Source organism: Ambystoma mexicanum, chromosome 7p (genome assembly GCF_040938575.1).
Source record: "Ambystoma mexicanum isolate Mex_15411 chromosome 7p, UKY_AmexF1_1, whole genome shotgun sequence".
NCBI lineage: Eukaryota > Metazoa > Chordata > Amphibia > Caudata > Ambystomatidae > Ambystoma > Ambystoma mexicanum.
This window is the reverse complement of record NC_090939.1, coordinates 747,660,009-747,677,642: the sequence shown is the minus strand read 5'-3', so window position 1 is coordinate 747,677,642 and position 17,634 is coordinate 747,660,009. Positions and strand designations below refer to the sequence as shown.

The window sequence follows — 17,634 nt, the reverse complement described above, 5'->3', positions numbered from 1 at the left end:
ACTCCTAAGACATGAAACACCTTGATGGTCCCCCACTTCAGTGATGAATTTAAATCTTTTGTATACACAAAGGAGGAGCCTCGAGTGCTGTAATGGGCACAGCAAGTCTTTTAGACAGGCACCTGAACATCCTTGGTGTGCCTGACATCTAGTTCTAACTTATTGGAGTTCTCGCACAGGTTCGGTTGTTCTTGCAACTGTGCTGTTTGTGAGTTTATAGCTATATTCTATCAATTCAGTGAACGAGGGACTAGAGCAGGTCCAGATAATGTTATGCTGGACAAGGTTTACTGTGGCGAGGAGGGGACAAGTCACTCATGCAAGGGCACAGGCACTACACAACACAAGGTCCCACTGCGAGGAATTCGACCATCTGCACGGTGGGTGCGCACTGCCTGTTTTTTTAAAAAAATTTTAAAGGAAATTGAATGCTGGTAAATGAGCCTTTGGAAAATGTGTAGGGCTAATCGACACACATTTTCTAATGCTCACTGCACAACATACACATAGACCTGTGTACTCTGGGAGGGCAAAGCCTACAGGCACAGTCCCCCCTGTCATATTTAGTTGGGATATGACAGTCAGGATTACACTTTGTCTCTCAGAAGGGGGAGGGCAAAACTTCCTCCTGCCATGGCAAGCCTAATTAATCTCAAAGGCTCCATGGATCCGCCCTGCCCATTGTCAGTTCTGCTGGTGGCAGCCTGGCATACTAAACAGAGTTTATTCAAGCAGGCCCACCATCTTCGAGGGTACGAGGTCCCCTCGGTCTAGTGGAAGAGGGATGGGAGGGCAACCCCTAATCCCCTACATGAGATGTGGTGGACTATGTATTTGGCCTTCGGTCTAGAATAGCAAAGTACATGGAACAGTCAACGAGAAACCTAGAGGCCAGTCAGGAGCTGATGAAGCACTGGCATGACCAGAAGGCCAGTCTATTCTCCAGGGCAGCGGGTGTGGATTATGGAACCTGTGAAACCCAGTGCCCTTCAGGAAAAGTGGACTGGGCCTTACTAAGTGCTGGAAAAAGTCAGGTAGGTGTATTATCTCATTTGTGTGAAAGGACCTAAACAGATGTGCAGGGCTTTTCATGATAACAGGCTAAAACCCCATTATAGCTGGGATGAATTGGTCATGGTATTAGTGACTGACGGAGAGACTGAGGAGGAGACTGATCCCCTCCCAGACCTCCTGCTAACTGAAGCCACAGATGGGTCAGTGTAAGGTGTCAACCTTGCGGGACAATTTGCTCGTCTGTTTTCACTGACTCCAGATCGTGCAGATTGCTGCACCCATGATGTGGACAAGGGAGACCGTAAACCGGTGAGGAGTAGGATTCACTGAATGTCCAATAAGGTCAGCCACACCATCAAGGAGGGAGTTTCCAATATGTTGTCCCTAGGAGTGATAGAGCCATCCCACAGCCCCTGGGCTAGCCCAATGGTACTGGTCCCTAAAAGGAAGATTCCAAAGTAGGTGCACTCCTGGTATAGTAATATTTTAGATAAGAGTCATAGGATTAAGAAAAAACTTTTGAGGTGCGGGGGAGGAACTGCGATCCTGGCACAAGACCTCCACAAATAACATAAAAAGAAGAGAAGATTCAAACTTTGAACCCTCACGTCCCCTGCACACCGTTCTGTGTTGGCTAACCAACTACTATACTCTAAAGAAAAATGGTTCAAAAGTGTTCGTGTTAATAATGATTTCCACAGACAAACGATTTTGTAAAAAGAGTAGCTTATATATATTTTCACAAAATACACATTAAGTACAAAGACCACGACAATGTATTTACAGAAAAAAATAAATTGAGAAGATGTTGGCAGTAGTCCGTTTTCAAATGGCGACGTGTTTCAAGGTGAGAGACCTCTTCTTCAAAGGCCTAAACAGACTATAAAGGAATAAGCATTACAAAGGCTGTCAAGTTTTGTTGTACAATAATACCTAAAGATTAAATTATTTATACATCAAGTTAAACAAAAATGATTTTGACCTTTACATTTTTGCATCAAGATAATTCTAGCTTAGTTCCACCAAACTAATTTCACAACACGTAAAACATAAATACAATATTATTGTGGATGGGGTAATTCAGTATGTTCTCTATCCTAACGCAACTAATTGTATAACGTCCACAGGGGCGTTAGCTTAGATTGGTAAGAGTACCGTGAATACTCCGGTGGTCCCACTGGAATTCAAACCCCACGTTCCATAGGCTGAAAAGGGTAAGAATTACCTGATAGCGCAACAATGGGGAAATGAGGGAAACACACCCTCCCAGACCGGTGTGCATGTAGATTCTTGAACGTGCAGCTTCTAGGAGAAAGCTGAAGATCAGCCGAGTTGTGCCAATGTTCAAATATAAGTGTAGCATAAGAAAACAGCTACGTCTGGAGAAGATGGGGTAAAGAAGACAAAAGTGTCAAGTTGTTAACAGACAAAAATTAAAGATAAAAGTTTCAAGTTTCATGGCAAAGCCAATGATGGGACCAATAGTCACCCAAAGTCCCCTAATAAAACAACTCCAGAATAGATCTGACAATCAGAAATGAAATAGAAAGAAAGGTGTTATCATGTAACCAGTTTAACGCACCAATCACCATATAGTCAAGAACTAGAATAAAATAAGAATGAATATAAAATAAAATATATAACCAAAAATGAAAAAGGAGAGGATTAATCAAGTCACATTCCAGCCACCTTCTATATAGAGAAGTAAGTCGGTCCAAAGGGGCCAAAGTATGCACAGAGCGAATAGAATTTTTTTTAAAAAAGGGCATGTGAAAAATAGAACATGCAATGTTACAGAAAGCCGACGTTATACAATTAGTTGCATTAGGATAGAGAACATACTGAATTACCCCATCCACAATAATATTGTATTTATTGTATTTATGTTTTACGTGTTGTGAAACTGGTCCCTAAAAGGACCAGTGGTGGGAAGACTGAAGTTCACCTTTGTGTGGACTACAGGGGGCTCAATTCTGTCATGAAGACAGATGCTCACTCCATTCTTTGGGCAGATGAGCTCATTGACAATGTTGGCGAGGCCAAGTACATAAGTACATTTGACCTCATGGCAGGGTATTAGCAGGTCGGCTTTAGAGAAGGGGAGACAGAGAGGTCAGCATTCCCAACCCCAGAAGGACATTATCAGTTCACATTATCAGTTCACTGTGAGGGCCTTCAGATTGAAGAATGACCCTGCCACTTTTCAGCGGATGGTTAACCAGGTTCTGTCTCATCTGGAAAACGTCAGTGTCACCTGATTAGACAACATTGCTGTGTTCAGCCACACCTGGGAGGATCACTTATCCCATCTAAAACAAATGCTTCAGGCTCTGCAGAATGCAGGTGTGACTATCAAAGACACGAAGTACCAGATAGCTCAGGGTACAGTGACTTACGTAGGCCACCTCGTCGGTGGAGGTCTGAAACAACCTCTCGAACCTAAAAGTACAGGCTGTGAAGGATAAGGACATCCCCACCACACAGAGATAGGTGAGAGCTTTTCTAAGTATCACCGGGTGCTACCGGTCGTTCATCAAGGGGTATGGGACCATTGTCATGCCCATGAATGATGTAACTTCCAAGACGATGCAGAAGACGGTAACTTGGACCCCTGCCTGTCAAACCTCCGTTCAGGATTTAAAGGATGGATTGTGCAGGGCCCAGTTATGAAAATGCCAGACTATGGTCTGGAGTTCATTATCCAAACAGACACCTGTGATTTTGGGATTGGAGCAGTGTTAGCGCAGCTGAACTCTCAAGGGGTAGAGCAACCTGTCACCTACATTAGCAGGCGATTGACAAAAAGGAAAAGGAACTGGGCCGTTATTGATAAAGATGCTTACGAAGCCGCGTGGGCCGTAAAGAAGCTGAAACCCTACATCTTTGGGTCACACTTTATGATCCAGAGAGACCTCTGGCCTCTTTGATGCTTAATGACCATGCAAGGGGAATTCCCTAAGCTTCTGCGTTGGTCCATATCCCTACAGGGATTTGATGTGGACATCCAGCACAAGCCAAACTCCACGCATGGAAATGCAGATGGCCTCAGCCAGTACTTTCGCCTTGATGACGAACCAGACCCTCAGTAGGGTGGTGGTTCACATGTTGAGGCTGGGGGGCATGCGAGGGGTTCGACCATCCGCACGGTGGGTGTGCTCTCACCTTTTTTTTTCCTTGTAATTTTAAATTAAATTGAATGATGGTAGATCAGCCTCTGGAAAATGTGTGGTGCTAATCCGCACACATTTTCCAATGCTCATTGCACAACATACACATAGACCTGTGTACTCTGGGTGGACAAAGCCTATAGGCACAGTCCCCTTGTTATATTTAGTTGGGATATGGCTGTCAGGATTACACCTTTTCTCTCACAAGGGGAGGGCAAAACCTTACTCCTTCCATGGCCATCCTAATTAACTATCAAAGGCTCCATGGATCCACCCTGTCCATTGTCAGTTCTGCTGGTGGCAGCCTCGCATACTAAACAGAGTTAATTCAAGCAGGCCCACGGGAGGCCTGGTCGCAGGCCTGACAAAAGGGACAGGAAACCCCCAACACGCTTTGATATGCATTGTGTCAACCTGAAGCCAGCTCCTGCCAGTGAGCTGTCATGTGTGGCACATGTGTTTATAGAAGACAACACACACAGGGGGACCCCATTCAGAGGGTAGGAGTATATGATTTGATGGAGACAGAAAGTCTGTTCTCGCTGCAGCTTCACAGGAAACTTGCTGCTTTAATCAGGAACCACAGAGAACTCAATTAACCAGAGAGACCCTTTGATCCACAACAGATAGGAAGGTAAGTGGGTCTTAGTATTACATGTTTTCACACCTTTACCTTTTCTGTTACAAAGCACTCTGGTTATGACCTCAGGCATACAGGAGATTGTTGGTGAGGACCCAGGATTGGTTCATTAAGGTAGGCTTAGCCTACAACAATCACTGGGGCCCATTTGGCTTTAAAAGAGGGTTGAACCCCGCTTTGGGGCAGACTATCTGAAGACGTTGTAAGGAGTAACAAAAATAACTAATTTGGACCCTGGCTGAAGGTACTGCCTACCTTACAGCTTCCGCCAGTTAATGAAGGTCAGGATGCCCAAGAGGGAAGCAAGATCCCTCCCCTAAAAATCTCCCTGGGAACAGAGAGAGAGATACTGAATCCAGAGGACCCTCCAAGCAGCTCCAGAACCAGTACCCAGTCAGCACACAGCATGGCCTGCTAGGCTCTGCAAGCAAGCTTCCTAGGTGGGAAGCGCCAGAGAGACTCTGAACCAAACCAAGGACATGGCCATTGCCTGCAACACTCTCTTCAGCTTTGGGACAACTCCTTAAAGAACGACACATGCCCAGTGAAGAAGCTAGGAGGAGTGCATCGACAAGCATTAACCAGCATCTGCCTTAAAGAATTTTTTCGAGCCATTCGAGCCCCTCGAGCTGCAACCGACTGCACCACTGAATGTTGTCATGCCACAGTCGCTAACGTCATCCGAGAAGCCTTGACCAGTGCTTCAGATGCACCAAGCAGTACTGAGACAATGATTCCTGACCCTGAGCCGCTGTGTAGGCCAGTCTGCATCCGTTCGTCCAGCCTCCCTCGTCAAACTGCCTGCCACTTGATACCCGCAGCTCTCTCCCGTCTTGAACTATGTCACAGAACCTGCAAAGCGCCCTGAAACCAACTCTACACTGTCTAGCACCAAGAACTTCTACAAGTACAGGGTGCATTATGGTTCTATCCCCCTGGCCCTCCCCTGATGGCCCCTAGTGACAAGTTATGACCCACTGCTCCCTTGCTGCAGAAAACAAGTATGCTTGAACTATTGCAATTAATTACTTTACCAACTACCCTCCTGTCAGTATAGAGAGTGCATCCTTTTTCCTTCTTGAAACTGTCTTTCCTCTGCATATCTTTACAGGGTGATTTGTATTTTGCAATGTGCTAGAACTGTCTGTTGAATAATAATAAAGCTGATATTTTTATCCAACCTTGACTGGACCGTTCCTTTTATCATTAGGTAATAATTGTATTTTCACTGTGTTGCACCTAACCAACTATCCACAACCTTGCAGAGATAAGCCTGCCGTTCCATCCACGTTACCAAAATTGGACAAGGAGGTTTAAAATTTGCTTGTGTTTCCAATCTGTTCAGATGCCTTCTGGGGTACTAGAGGTGTGGGCTGATTGATGGTTTCGAAGCCGATATTAATTCCTGCACTACTGGTGCCCCTGAAGTTGATTTGTCACACCAATCCATCCCTACTTGGTCAAGAAAAGCATTTCTGGTCTGTGGCAACAAGAGGCCAATCCAACCAGGGTAGGTGCAGCCCAGTTCAGCCCGCCCTACTTTCTTTTGGTCTATAGCAGTAGTCTTCAAACTGGGGGGTTGACCCCCCATCCCTCTGAGGTGGGCTGGAAGGATGTTGGGGTTCAGGGGGCAGACTCTTTTAAAAGGGATTATGATGGCTGTTTTTAATAGAAAATATAAGCAGTAGAAAAACTGCTTATATTTTAAAGAGTCTGGGCCCCCCCAGACATCCTTTGGGGGCCGCTAAGAGAGGGGCAACCCCTAGGTGGGGGGACGCAGAAACAACATTTTTACTCAAGGGTGGTGGGGGCTTGCTGTGAAAACATTTGAATACCCCTGGTCTATCGCTACAAGTGGTTAACAAGCAAGGGCAGGGTGCTGCATGGAGGATGGGGTTACCACTGAGCACCACACAGCGGTCAATTCCTGTCCTACTCTAGATGCGTGCTATCAGGGGTGTGTGGTGTAACTTCCGGTGATTTCACTTGTTTTGAAGCTCATGTGATGTCTCCTCTGGTGATGAATACTGTATCCCGTGTCAAAGGTCATGCAAGTTACTTATGTTTCTCATATGACGTCAGTGAATTGACCACCCTGCGCCCCTTCCCGCTTCCACTCTTTCCAACTGCTCGCTCCTTTCCACTGGAACCACCTCCCTCTCCCCATCCGCTATTCTCTCTCCTAAACTTTCTTCCGCTCTTCTCTAAAATCTTATCTCTTCCATTCCCCCAACACCTCATGCTTCCTCTCCTATTTCTACCATTACCTCATCCCTCACCTCTTACTCCCTCTCTTACTTCTGTACTTCCTCACCCTCTCCTTCCTCTCTACTCCCTCCTACCCTGCTCCCTGCTCTTTTCTAGTCTTATTTTTTCCATTCTTCTCCCTCACACCTTCTCGCCTCCCCTCTTACTTCTGCTTCTACCTCTACTCATACCTCCCACTCCCTCTCACTCCTCGGTCCCTCTCTACTCTCTCCTTACCTCAGCAATAATGTAAATTGTAACTTGTACTGTTTTCTGGTTGTGATTCAATTGCCATTTAATGCTTGTTGTATGTTTTCTTGTTCCTCTTGTAAAGCACTTTGGATTAAAGCGCTATATAAATTCAATAAAATACAAAATACAAATTCCTCTCCCTGTTCTCTGTGCTCTCATGGGACCCATCCTCGTCACAGCATTCCTACATTGGAGAACATAAAAGAAATACAAAAGCCACTCCACACATTCTGGTAACAGATCAGGATCTACGTGCCCCCTGTGGAAAATGGGCAAGGGCAGAATCTCACTGTGCCTATGTAACCTGGGTCACTTCGGGGTCCGGCTCATAAGTCTGGGCAGGTAACTTCTAGCATTGCCCACAGTGATGGGCTTGAAGGCTTAACTAGCATCCAGCACTGTCTGTAAAAGGGCTGCAGGGCGTTAAGCTATAAATTGCATATTTACTGACCATCCTGAAAAAGGTGTTCTGTGGTGCAAAATCACCCCGCCCACATATAAGAGCATCCCTCTTTACCACTGTAAATAGAAACACAACCGTGCTTGTGATGTTCCAGATACATTGTAAGACGTATTCATTTCATAATTCATAAATTGCTTCCCTCCCACGCCTGAAATGTATTTATTGAATACAAGCGAATTATTTAACAGTTCTATGCTTTTATGTATGTAGCCAGTGCTTTAAGTGGGAGGAGGATTTGGGTGGGGGGAATTTTCAATTAAAGAAGCGTGGCCTGAGTTCTCGTGGCCTGAGTTCAATGGCGAAATTACTTGGCAGTGGGAGGAAAACGGGAGGGATGGGGCACACTGCTATGGTTCCTTTTGGTGCGCCACTATCCTTTTGTTTCTAAATCACAGGCTCCAACCTTCACTGGCATATGTTTGGAGGCCGTTATTAAAAAGCTAAAGAAGAATGGTGTGCACCAAAACCAATGAAAAAAGCGTGCCTTGTCTCTCCTTTTGTTTCTAAGTTTGAGACACCAATCCCCCCCAGGCAGCCATTTAACTGCCCATAGGTTTGCTGCAGTCTGCGGGGGTCAGCGCCTCTGATTTGGAAACAAAAGGAGATGCAGGAGCACTATTATCATTATTTTGGTACTCCCATCTCTCTGCACCGACCCCGGCAGGCAGCCGTTTTAGCATGCAGCTCTGTAGAGTAAAATGGCTGCATGAGGGGGTTTCCTGTCTAGGGCTAGTCGGGAGCATCCCAGCGGAGCCCTGGCTCAGGAACACTTTTTGGAGACTGCCAGGACTTCATCCCAGCTAGCTCTAGCCAACTTAAAGCCCTGTCTTTAGTGACTGTTGATGTATGGCGCATATAGGGTAAAGTTCACTGCGTGTATCTTATACACGTGTGTGCATTGAAATATCAGGCAGGCAGGCTGGTGACAGTTGTACACCAATTCTGATGCGCTGCGGTAATAATTCATCATTTTTCACTGGTTCTATTGCAGGATGACATTCTGACAGTGATCCGGCGGGTGGATGACAACTGGGCCGAAGGAATGTTGGGAGAGAAGATCGGAATTTTCCCTATTCTTTATGTTGAGGTAAGCCCATTGAGTGATGGCTTCTTATCGCACCTAAACAAATATGGCTCCTAAGTGCTTCAATCCAAGTTTCCATCTTTTGAACAGGGTTCTTTTATTCACAAAACAAATACGCGGTTTGGAAGCAAAAGCTCTTTTACTCGGTTCTCGGATTCAGGTGAAAATGAGCGAAAACAGCTTTTCACGCTTACCTCCTCCATCCGCTAATTCTCAGCTGTCCGGATCTGCAGACAGTGGGCCTCATCACGACTTTGGCGGTAACCCTTAAATCCATCGGTCACGCTATTACCGCCGGATTTAAGGGTCCGCCAAATCAGGACTTCAGCGGATTTCACCCCAGCTCTTGGCTGGGGGAAATCCGCCGAAAATGTGCGTTATTACCGCCGGCGGTATTTTCCCCATTGAGCCCAATGGGGAATGGGGCATTCCCGAATGTGCTCAATGGGGAATGGGGAATTACATTACCGCCGAACTTGTGATCCGGCGCTATTAGCGCCGGGGAGTTCGGCGGTAGGGCTAATACCGCTGGCTGTAATACCGCTGGCGTTACCGCCAAAGTCGTTATCAGGCCCAGTATATCCCCATACCCTGGACCCACTGGGGGCAGGGAAACCTCACTGCCAGATCCCTCAGACTGTGCAATCACAAGAGTTGTGCACCACTCAGTGCCGGTACCAGGTCTGCAGGTGCTCTGTGCGAGATTTGTGCGACGCCCACCACAAATGCAGAACAGCAGGGGGATCCGTTCTGTTGTTCGCTGGTTTCAGCCGAACAACATGACCTAGCCCCCTGCTGTTCTTGTAAAGTGTGTTTAAGGGCATCTTCCCTTCAGCTCAGTGTAAAGTAAACAGCGGCTATTAAAGCTTTCATAGGCGATATTTGCATGACACTGAGCTGGAGGCTAATAGGCGCTGTTTACATGACACTGAGCTGGAGGCAAGGCACTCTCTGTTTGCTGCACTGTGGGGATGCCCTTGTGCAGCTGCACCCTCTCAGAGCACTTGAGCCTGCGCTGGCATCACCCCAATCTTGAGGCAGCCAATGTTTTTTTAATAGGAGCTGGAGTGGGGGTCGAGGGTGGAGTAGCAGAGGTGCCCCCCAGAAGTGGCAGAATTTAAAAGAAAGGGCCTCACCTTTCTTTTCTCTCTGCCATACAGCGTTGTTCAGCAGGGAGAAACAGAGTTGTGTGGAAACCCTCCGTAAGGAGTTTAACAGGGTCTTTCGTGGGGGTTTCTCCTGTGGGCAGTCTGTGATTCAAGGGATGCGGTCCAGCAGGGGAATCCCCCCACTTTTTTCAGGAGTCCCCCCACTTTTTTCAGGGTGTACCTTGATATGCTTATTTGCGGTGACATTCAATTGGTATGTTAATGAGTCCCCCCACTTTTTTTTTTTGAAGGACTTGACCCTTGATCTCCGCATGGAATATTGAGCTGCTAATGGTGTTCACCTGTATGTGACTGTAAGAATTGTTGAAAAGTTGATTCAATGCAACCCTCTTGGACACAAGAAGGGGAACTCCCATCAGTTGGTTGTGTCTTGAGGAATCCTTCAGCCATGCTTTCTCTCCTGCTCTGTTATCCCCACAAGTATCGTTTTTATTTATTTTCTGAGAATATGGTGGGGAGTTGGGAGGGAATACAGGCATCTTTTCAAACTGCGAAGGGAGACCATTGCTCCACTTACATTAAATGCAACGTAACGGCGCGTGCTGAACCTCACCTCAGGTCGGTCTACCATGCCGTGCTCAACTACCCCCTTACAAAATGGCAGTCGACAAGAGCACCCACACCGGTTCCAAACAAACAAAAGCCGCAGTGTGGTCTCCTTTGATAGAGGGGCCGACCCCATGCTAAAAGAAATGTTCAGACAATCTAGAATCCCCCTCTAGCAGAGTGTCTACGTTGAATCATCCAGGGTTCTGCGGCGGCGCAGAGCACTGGGAGAGAAGATTTTCAAATTATGAGGACTCGATTCAATAAAAATACTTGCATTAAAAGATTGTCACATTTTTAGGCTGGACCGGAAGTGCTGTATTACTTTTTCTTGGAAACTTAAGTTAATAAAGATCTTTGTGGGACTGGTCTTCGGCCTCACCTGTGCCAAGCTTTCTGCACACACAGTGTAGGTCACTATGAGGATGTCAATTTGTCTGGAGCACACCAGGCAAAATTCAGACTGTGGGCCTCATTACGAGCATGTCGGTAGCCGTGCCTGTATGGCAGGCACAGCTACTGCCATGTCGATCCGGCACCGCCTCCCGCGATTGGGCAATAACCGACCCATTATGAGATGAGTGAGCCGGTAGTTGCCCATTTGTGGGAGGCGGTAATGCCGGGCTCCCGATCCCCATTCTGCCCCATAGGGAAGAATGGGGCTGAGGAGGTTGGGTGCGCCGGCATCGTTAATATCAGTGCCGGCGGCATTACGAGTTCTGCTCGTGGGTGCCGCACAGCCCGCCAGGTAACACCTGGCGGGCTGTCAGGAACCCGTGAGCAGCAGTTGGAATGCTGCAGCCCGGTATGAATGGTGCCGGTGCCTTACCTGCATCGTTCATACCGCGGCCGCCAGCCTCATAATGAGGCCGAGTGTGTGTTGGAACCAAACAGGAGGCGGTCCCACTGCCGGGGACTACAGCGCTATAATGAAATGGGTTTAGTGGGGTACATTTAATTCAACTGTATTGATTCAGGAACTTAGTTACGGCTTAAAAAACGGCGGCAGAAAATGTTCTTCAGACTTATACAGAGTTTTATCCTATCAGCTCATTAAAATGCTATTTTGGTTACAAGTGATAGGGCCTCACGGTAGGCGGTAAGGGTTTACCGGTACCAGTATTTTACCGGTAGCGGTAAACCCTTACCGTCTTACTACGAGGTCCCTTTTGCGGGTTGGGGAATTTAACGCCTGCTTTTTGCAGGCGTTAAAAACCAACCCGCAAAGGGACCAGGGAGCTAATTACGGTACCGCAACTTGCGGTACCGTAATTAGCGCCTTCCCCATTCCCATAGAGCCCTATGGGGCAAAAATGGGAATGGGGAAGGGCAATGGTGGAAGGGGGAATTACCGCCCCGCCAACCTCGGAATAGGGCGGTAATTCCCCTTTCCACCAAGGCGGTTCCGGTATTTTACCGGCATGAACCATGGCGCTAATAGAGCCATGGTTCACCGCCCTCCGTGTAATGAGGCCCATAGTGTCACTGGTGAAAACATAGAGGGTGACCCAATATTTTTTTTAAACACACTAAATACCCTCCCCAACATATTTTAGGACTGGTGCAATTATATAGACTGCCAGTCGGCCCAGTCTCTAGGCAAACCTACAAGGGAGAACATGCTTTTCACTTTCTAACAAATCTTTTGTATATAAAAAAGAAAAGAAAAACTCAACAAGTTATATTCCCAAAGAAAATAATATATTGATTTAACTCTGAATGCACATTACAAAAGAGTAAAAATTGGAAAAAGAAAAAGCATTAAAGGATATTTACAAATACAAACTGAAAAGTTGCTAGAAAAGAGGAAATACTGTAGTACTTCACCTTTCGAGTGTTCATTCTTTGCTTCACCAGGGCACAAGAGACAGCAATCGGATAAAAAAAGGTTCTTTTACTGCTGCGTCAGCAGACCTTGTACCCATTTCTTCAAAAAGCGAAAGAGTTTCTATTATGTCAATGGCATTCTTTGTCCATTGATTCAATGAACGGGACGCTGTCTCGGTCATTGAATCAAAATACAATGCTCTCAGTACCTCGGGATACCGGATTGGCAACACGGGGTGCTAATAGAGTTAAGACCCTCTCCGGTGGGCCGGATGGGGTGTTATCGGCCCTGGGACCCTCCTTAAATGCCAGAGCATACTCGGGCCCCCGGCTGAAGACACCCGATCCGGCCGGCCGGAGAGGGTCTTAACGTGTAATTATGACCTCATTTCTATTGTTATTTGATTTCCCCGCCTCTGAAGGAGGAGGGGCTAAGTTAGCCCCGCTGATAGCGCTGACTAGAATTAACAATAAAGGCAGTGGGTGGGAGAAGTACTATTCAGCCTAGCCGTGGCATGGAATTTCATAACAATTATAATATCATTCATGCGCTTTTATGGTTTTGGTGATTTACGCTTCACCTTTAATGAAAGTGCTTTGCAGGCAGGTGACACACGAGATTCCTTTCACTGCGCGGTGATGAAAAGCTGAGTTGACCTTATTTTATTTATTGTGCACTCGAGGGGGATTGGAAGTAATGAGCAATCCGAATCTGAAAAATGAGGCGTGAAAACAGAAACATAGAACCCAAATGCCAAGGGGCCATAAAAAGAGAGAATTATAGGAAGGCTATACAAAACTCAAAACGACCTCCAGAAATCTATAACCAAAATGCCAAGAGGACACAAAAAGAGGCAATTAAAGGAAGTCCATACAAAAGCAAGGCCCAGATTACCTGGGAAAGCAACCCAGACTCAGAACGGGCGCCAACACCCCTCTAAGGGATTGCGGCACTGGGCAGCGTAGGCACAACCATGGCAGTGGGCCAGAAGACAATGTTTGGGTTATGCCACTCCGCCACAGTAGCGCTTTTGTTACTGAGAACATTGTTACAAAGCTCTTGAAGCGTAACTTCAGCAATGGGAGAACGCTGTTGCCAAAAATACACCAAGGGTGTAGTGGACATGCTGTTTATTTTCATTAGGGAAATGTCCTAGGCATCAAGGTAATCAATGGCTGACGGCGGCCATCTTGGTAACGCTCTTGCTCTCCAGCTGCAAGCTGAGGGGTGTGACATGTTTGGCCCACGGGCCAGATAACAATGGGACACACTGTAACACAGTGCTTTGTGAGTACTTTGCATTTAGTTGTAGATGCGGAAAGGGGTAAATATTGATAATAATAACCTATATTTTCATAAAGCTCATGCAACTGTGGTTTTCGCAGCACATTGTACTCTTCTCAAGACTCCTCAGTACTGTCATGGAAGCCCTGTTGTCTCATGTCTGTGTGGCTAACGAAACAAAGAGCAGAGAACCAGCATAGACACAACTTGTTGGACAAACCTGAGGCCAAAAAGAAGTTAACATGGTATGTGTGACTACATTTTACAGACAGAGCAATGAGATCAAGAAATTAATAAAACAACATTGGCGCATTCTCCAATTAGACAATAGGAATATGGCACCACCATTAATCGCCTTCAAAAAAGGAAAAAATATTAAACAACGTTTGGTAAAAGCCGATCGCTTGATCAGCACACCATTGCCTCATTTAAGAACTTTCCTGGGGTTGCCTAGAATTGCAAGACATTCACCCTGTGGCAATTGTTCTGTCTGCAAATTTACAGAGAAAAAACTTCCTTTTTGTGAACAACAAAGAATGGAAGTTCAGATTTCAGAGCAATTCTAATAGTAAATATGTCATTATATGTCCTTGTCAGAAAATCTATGTTGGTAGAACCAGCAGGCAGGTCAAAACAAGGATTATCGAGCATTGTTCTAAAATCCGGACGCAAACCATCGAAGCACCACCAGTGACAAACCTTTTGGGAAAGGGCTATGGCAAGGGCGATCTTCGGCGGTGGATCGTGGACAAAATTGAGATTAGGGACACTGAAAAGAAAAAAGCACTACTAGATAAAAAAGAACAATTTTGGCTTTTTCACTTTACAAAGCCATATTTGGGTGGCAAGGAAGAAGGGTTACCTTTGGGTGGCATTTAACCAACATCCACCCTTAAGCATACCTAGACCCATGTGCCTAGGACCAGTTATCTTATTTTATTTAGACACTAGGAGGGCTTTGATACTTGTCTTCATTTCATTTTAAAGTTTAATTTATTTTATTTTCCATTGAATACATAATTAATTTAAACACAGTTTGAACAGCAACACAAATAATGTCCATCACAATCATCTTGGTACCATTGGCTCTGATCCTGTGTTCATTTATATGAGGAGTGTCCCTCTGGCTGCACCCATGATTGCCATTGTCCCCACTAACAAGGTTGCTAAGAAACATACTTCGCATACTACCTTTATAGCGGCACAATGCGGTTTGGGCTAAAAAACTAGAACGCTATAATTAATGGTATTTGAGTCATTAGGAAACACAGACGTCCTTTGCGTCCCTCTTTAAACCATTGGGTTCTTCTTTTTCTACAAATAACAGAACTCCGCAATTGATGCTACAAGGGTTGCCAGGAAACATAGATGCTACTGCGTCTCATCCCATGGCATACTTGAGGGCTAGGTGGTTGCTCTGCAACAAATACGCCTGTCCTGCCCATTGTCCAATCACTAAGCACATGGGACGGCTCTAGCCGGCGGCTGACTTTTACGTTAGCGCTGATGTGCTTCTTCCTCGGCATACAAATGCCAATACGAACTTTAGCACGCCAACCTACGGAAAGCCCATGCGGGCACACTGACTATTAGAACCGAAGGGTAAACTGCCCGAGCCTTATAAATTCCTTTTTTTATTTTAATTTTGGTGCTCAGTGCATTTTGAACAACTGAAGCGCTGGATGCTCACCTTATCCAACTGGGGGTGCTCTATAATTCTGTTGTTACAGATTATTGATCTGGAGACATATCAAGAAACCACTAGGCAGGGCTATGCTCTCCAAGCCGTTTTTTCAGTGGAAAATGCTATACCTTTGAGCGTAAGTGTAACCTCTCACAGGACTCTATCCTCTCCAATTTAGCAAAAACAATTCAATGGATTTTTTGTTTTTTTAAATCGATTCTGTCCTGGTTTACAAACACACAATATTCACTTTACCATATCAGAGTTTTTTCGGGACAGTGCTCCTGCAACATGGCATGATCCGTTTGTGAGAATCCCTCAGAACCACATTTGTGAGAATCCCTTGAATTTTGGAGGTTGATACTAATACTAATGTTTCATTGCTTCCCTCAACACACAGAAACCTTTTTCTTTGTGTTTTGTCTTGGGGGCTTGAGAAGTTCCCTTAATTTATGAGAGCAACTATTGTGGTCTCCATTGAATACCATTTAATCCAGTCCTGAGGAAAACAGGTGCCCTATTGGGACCAAGTTGCAATTAGGACATGGTGACCAACTTTTGGGACCCTGTCGGAGCTTAGATTGAAGACCATAAGGCTTATGGTCTCGACTAGTATACACAGTTCAAGAAATTGACTGTTAAAGAAACTGTAACATTGTGTTTGTTCTGGTCACATTGCAGTGTGGGTCTTACAACGATATAGATTATTAGGTTATTCATATTGACCAATATTGTGAACTCTGAGCACAGTAAGAATTGGATTTGTGTCCATCATTGTTTTGTACTTTTGTATTGTTATAATTTCTGTATAACGTTTGAATATTTGTTTTTGATGTCTTTAAACACATGTGGTGGGGGATTGGCGTATTTTCAAAATGGCTTTTTTGATAAAAAAGGAACATGTTTTCGTTTGCAATGAGTTGTGTGATTCATTCAATTCATGTCAACTTTAAATACACCCTTTGTATAACAATTTTTAAAATAAACTATAAACATACAAATAATAGGCTGAGACCCTGGCATAAATATGCCACTTCGGCATTGTATGAACAGCTATTTCCATATTATACCAATTGTAGCTGCATGTCGGGTATTGTCATTATATGAAAGTAGATCCCCTACATTGCTAGTTGCTGTGATAAAACAATATCCAAAAAGCCAATAGATGTCAGTCGCCAACACTGCACAGCAGCATTAATGCTTTAATTAATGACAATTATTTGTTATTTACATAGAGCTTTACATAGAACATATTTACATACAATTATCATCCCAACCAAAGTTGGTACTCTTTTATCAACCTCAGAAAATGAAAGGCTGAGTTGGCCGTGCCAGGATTTGAACTTGCAACCTGCAGATCACACATAGATTGCAGCAGGGAGAGCTAAACCCCATGAGCTATCTTTCCACTTTGGTAATAAAAATGCAATGCCACCATAAGAAAACATGTAACAACTGACTGCACAATTGGCCAGACATGTAATAGCACATATCATGTTTGCTGTAGCCTTGATGATGCACAGCAAAAAATGCCATGCCACAGTAAGACATACCTAGACTGGCAGCACCAAAAAGCCAATGTAACGTATTGTTCATACTTTATCATAGCTGCCCAGAAAAATATATAATGCCACAGTAAGGACTGGCTGCACCTAAATGCCAATCTAGCCAGGTAACTACTTTTATCAGCATTGCTTTATCAGAGATACCCAGTACAAAATGTCAAGCCACAGTAATAAATGGCTAGTATAAGCTGCAGCAAAATACTAGTCTGGACACGCAGTGACACTTATGATGATTGCTTCATTATAGATGCCCAAAAAAATATGCCATGATGCAGTAAGAAATGGCTGGACTGGCTGCAACACAAATGTCAGTCTAGACATGTACTAACACTTATCATGCTTACTTTATAATAGATACGCTGTAAAAATGTCATGCAAAGTTAAGAAATGAGTAGACTCGCTGTGCCAAAATTCCAGTCTAGACATGTAGTTATACTTATCATGCTTACTTTATCATAGATGCCCAGAAAAATATGCAATGCCACAGTAAGGACTGACTGCACCCAAATACCAGTCTAGACAGGTAATAACACTTATCATTCTTAATTTATTATAGATGCCCTGTAAAAATGTCATGCACATTAAATAAATGACTAGACTCGCTGTACCAAAATGCAAGTCTAGCCAATAATAACACATATCATGCCTACTTTATTATTTTATTTTATTTTAATTTATTTCTAAAGTGCTA

At 44.9% G+C, this 17,634-nt stretch overlaps 1 protein-coding gene across 1 annotated transcript in view; it reads left to right on the top strand.

Annotated features, from left to right (window-relative positions):
- The window catches only part of SH3RF3 (SH3 domain containing ring finger 3), a 1,766,125-nt gene that overhangs the window by 983,861 nt on the left and 764,630 nt on the right, over window positions 1-17,634 (top strand). Inside the window, exon 3 of the mRNA XM_069636866.1 lies at window positions 8,775-8,870. Coding sequence (XP_069492967.1) covers window positions 8,775-8,870 — 96 coding nt within the window. The remainder of the gene's footprint in view (window positions 1-8,774; window positions 8,871-17,634) is intronic.